This window comes from Neomonachus schauinslandi, chromosome 9 (genome assembly GCF_002201575.2).
Source record: "Neomonachus schauinslandi chromosome 9, ASM220157v2, whole genome shotgun sequence".
Lineage (NCBI taxonomy): Eukaryota > Metazoa > Chordata > Mammalia > Carnivora > Phocidae > Neomonachus > Neomonachus schauinslandi.
In genome coordinates this window covers 40,017,641-40,021,645 of record NC_058411.1, presented here as the reverse complement: position 1 = coordinate 40,021,645, position 4,005 = coordinate 40,017,641, and the positions used below count along the sequence as shown (strand labels likewise).

The following is a 4,005-nucleotide window of genomic DNA, read 5'->3' as shown; positions in this document are numbered from 1 at the left end:
TACAGGAAAAGATAGTGTCCAAAATACATAAGGGATCAGATTTGTTATTTCATGATCTAAATTAAGGATTCTAGATCCTGAGTCTATTCATAAGGAAAATTTATTTCTCACTTCCCAAAGGTTTTATGAGAAATAATGAAGACTGCCAAGCAGAGAACAATGTGAAATTTGCAGCCTCTCTGAGCCTCAGCAAAATGGAAAAAATAAAATCAACTTCTTAGGGTTGTTATAAAGATTAAAATTACTTTTCCAGTGCCTAGCATAGTGTCTATGATACAGTTTCATGTATTTTTCAAGTTTGTCTCTAACATAGCTGAATAAAATCACTGATATTTAATGATGTCGTGTGTTTTATAAATATAATAGATCTAATTGTAGAGAAATGAGATGTATTTTATTTTAAATGAAGGATATAGATAGAAAATAAGAAAAAGTAAAGGTTGCAGTATATCTCAGGTTGATATTTAAAGGTCACTTGTTCTGTGTCTGAAAGCTGCCATAATAGTCCATTTTTCTTTTTCATTTTTGCTATTCAATTTCTGTCTTCAGTATAGTGAGCTGAATGATTCCTTTCATGCCCTCTACTGGATACTTGAAGTTAAGCATCAATAACACTGCAAAGTAACCAAAATAATGGTGTACATGATCTTTAAACCTTCTTCCGTAGCTTTTATTTATTTATTTTTTGGGGGGGAGGTACAGTATACTTTATTGATGGTACATGACAAGGTAGGGGTCCCCAAGCCCCTCCCCTTCTTCAGGGGATGTGGTATGGAAACGGTGGAGGTCGGGAGATTCTCAGTGTTTTGGGGGATAAGTTGGGGCAGGGACTCCCCAGCAGCTGAGGGCCTCTCTCTTCCTCTTGCTCTCGCTGGGGCTGGTGGTCCAGGGGGCTCTTACTCCTTGGAGGCCATGTAGACCATAAGGTCCACCACCTGGTTGCTGTAGCCAAATTCATTGTCATACCAGGAAATGAGCTTGACAAAGTGGTCGTTGAGAGCAATGTCAGCCCCGGGATTGAAGGTGGAGGAGTGGGTGTCACTGTTAAATTCGCAGGAGACAACCTGGTCCTCAGTGTACCCCAGGATGCCCTTGAGGGGGCCCTCTGATGCCTGCTTTACCACCTTCCTGATGTTGTCGTATTTGGCAGCTTTCTCCAGGCGGTAAGTCAGATCCACGACGGACACACTGGGGGTGGGGACACGGAAGGCCATGCCAGTGAGCTTCCCATTCAGCTCAAGGATGACCTTGCCCACAGCCTTGGCAGCGCCAGTGGAAGCAGGGAGTAAGAGCCCCCTGGACCACCAGCCCCAGTGAGAGCAAGAGGAAGAGAGAGGCCCTCAGCTGCTGGGGAGTCCCTGCCCCAACTTATCCCCCAAAACACTGAGAATCTCCCGAACTCCACCGTTTCCATACCACATCCCCTGAAGAACGGGAGAGGCTTGGGGACCCCTACCTTGTCTTGTACCATCAATAAAGTATACTGTACCTCCCCCCAAAAAAATAAATAAATAAAAGCTACGGAAGAAGGTTTAAAGATCATGTATACTATTATTTTGGTTACTTTGCAGTGTTATTGATGCTTAACTTCAAGTATCCAGTAGAGGGCATGAAAGGAATCATTCAGCTCACTATACTGAAGACAGAAATTGAATAGCAAAAATGAAAAAGAAAAATGGACTATATATGGCAGCTTTCATGTTCTGGGCAGCCCCTTGGCCGTCACGCCACAGCTTCCCAGAGGGGCCATCCATGGTCTTCTGGGTGGCAGTGATGACAAGGACGGTGGTCATGAGTCTCTCCACGATGCCAAAATTGTCATGGATGACCTTGGCCAGAGGAGCCAAGCAGTTGATGGTGCAGGAGGCATTGCTGACAATCTTGAGGGAGTTGTCATACTTCTCATGGTTCACACCCATCACGAACATGTGGGCATTGGCAGAGGGAGAAGAGATGATGACCCTCTTGACCCCGCCCCTCAAGTGAGCCCCAGCCTTCTCCATGGTGGTGAAGACCCCAGTGGACTCCATAACATACTCAGCACTAGCATCACCCCATTTGATGTTGGCGGGATCTTGCTCCTGGAAGATGGAGATGGCATTTCCATTGATGACAAGCTTCCTGTTCTCAGCCTTGACTGTGCCATGGAATTTGCCATGGGTGGAATCATACTGGAACATGTAGACCATGTAGTTGAGGTCAATGAAGGGGTCATTGATGGCGACAATATCCACTTTACCAGAGTTAAAAGCAGCCCTGGTGACCAGGCGCCCAATATGGCCAAATCCGTTCACTCTGACCTTCACCATCGTGTCTTGGGGACGCAGCTGGCACTGTACCAGAAGATGCGGCTGTCTGTCGAACGGGGAAGAGCAGAGAGCCCTTTCATAGCTTTTAAATTTAAAATTCAGCTACAGTGGTTCACTGGTGTAAGAATTCCTTTTTCTGTGCCTGAAATGTAAATTTCAGAAACAGCCCTATTATATAGAAATTATTGGTTGAGGGAAAGTGTAGTAACACCTTTGAGGAGTCTCACCACTATGCTGCTGTGATATTTAAGAAGGCTCTATTCTATTACTGTCCTGATTCAATAGTAATATCTACCAGCAGGTGAAACTTGTATTAGAAGGGTGGCGGGGTAAAGCCAGCTTATCACTAAAGAACTTCTCCTATCAGCTGCTCCATTGCACATATAGAATCTATCAGAAGGGATGCCTGGGTGACTCAGGAGGTTAAACGTCTGCCTTTAGCTCAGGTCATGATCCCGGGGTCCCTAGATCAAGTCCAGTATCCGGCTCCCTGCTCAGCAGGGAGTCTGCTTCTCCCTTTCCCTCTGCCTGCCACCCCCCCCGCCCCACTCCTGCTCTCTCAATTAAATAAATAATCTTTAAAAAAAAAAAAAGAATCTATCAGAAGGAGGGTAAAGGAGTACTTTACTTGATCATAGTTGCCTATGGTTATCCCTACACAGTATGCCTTGGGGATGTCTGAGAAGATGTCCCTTCTGCCCCAATTCAGCTCATCCACCCATTTCCAGGGCTGCATCTTACTTAGCAGGGCCATACCAGTTACTAAACATTGAAATGCTTTATAGCAGCTGGTCTACACCCACTGCCCTTGACTACCACATGCCATTCACCACATTTTGACCTCTAGCCATACTCTGGGTACTCCTTGGACTTCTCCACAATCAAGCAATTAAAAGGTTAAGGCCTGGTCTATTTGCTCCAGGAAATTGCCTGACCCAGTCCACCCAGCCCTCTAGGTCCTTCTGGCCCTGTGACGGCTACATGGCTACAGTCCTGACTGAATTAAACATGACCTTCAAACATCACTCTCGTAGTGCTACTGCCTAGCTGCAATTTAGCAAGGCCAGAAAAGAAAGCAGGGCTTCCAGTTCTCAGCCTATGTTTTTCTCTCTACATAGCAATAATAGGTAAGATTTAGGGAACACTTATGTGCCGGGCACAATATGCATTTTTTTTTCATCCTTATTTTACAGATGAGTAAACCAGAAACATCTAGTAACTTTCATGAGATCCCACAGATAGTGCATGGGAAAGCTAGAATTTGAAGCAGATCTGACCAATACCAAAACCAGCTATTGGGTAAAATTCACCCAATGTTGCAAGCTCAAGACAGTCCAAAGAATATGCAGCAGGCTCTGAAGAAACTTCCAGCAAAGGAATTCACAAAATGGTTTACACAGAGGCAGGATCACTAGGAGGAGTATAGAGTCACCCAACGTGGGAGGTGGACAGTCTCCTGCATTTCTCACCAGATGGTCTCCGTTACTCTCAGAAGCACCCTGTACTTCAGAGAGGGCAAGGGAACTAAATTTTGGAATACCTGGGATGCCGTTCCCCTTGAAACCAGATGGGAAGAGAGGTCCCAGACTCCTTCTTCAACTTTTTTTTAAGTAGGCTCCATGACCAACATAGAGCCCAATGTGGGGCTTGAACTCATGACCCTGAGATCAAAATCTTAGCTGAAATCAAGAGTTGG

General features: G+C 45.2%; 1 protein-coding gene across 1 annotated transcript; it reads right to left on the bottom strand.

Moving 5' to 3' along the window:
• Positions 1 to 817: 817 nt before the first annotated feature.
• Positions 818 to 2,324, bottom strand: LOC110590663 (glyceraldehyde-3-phosphate dehydrogenase-like). The gene is made up of 2 exons (XM_021701476.2): positions 1,700 to 2,324; positions 818 to 1,288 (listed from the first exon to the last, which is right to left on the bottom strand). Exons 1-2 carry the CDS (start codon positions 2,307 to 2,309, stop codon positions 897 to 899), a joined length of 1,002 nt encoding a protein of 333 aa, XP_021557151.1. The 5' UTR covers positions 2,310 to 2,324; the 3' UTR covers positions 818 to 896.
• Positions 2,325 to 4,005: the final 1,681 nt, after the last annotated feature.

Coding starts and splice junctions, on each gene's coding strand:
- LOC110590663 (XM_021701476.2), bottom strand. CDS start 2,309: ATGGTGAAGGTCAGAGTGAACGGATTTGGCCATATTGGGCGCCTGGTC. Junction 1,289..1,699: donor CCAAGGGGCTGCCCAGAACA/TGAAAGCTGCCA, acceptor CCAGGGGGCTCT/TACTCCCTGCTTCCACTGGC.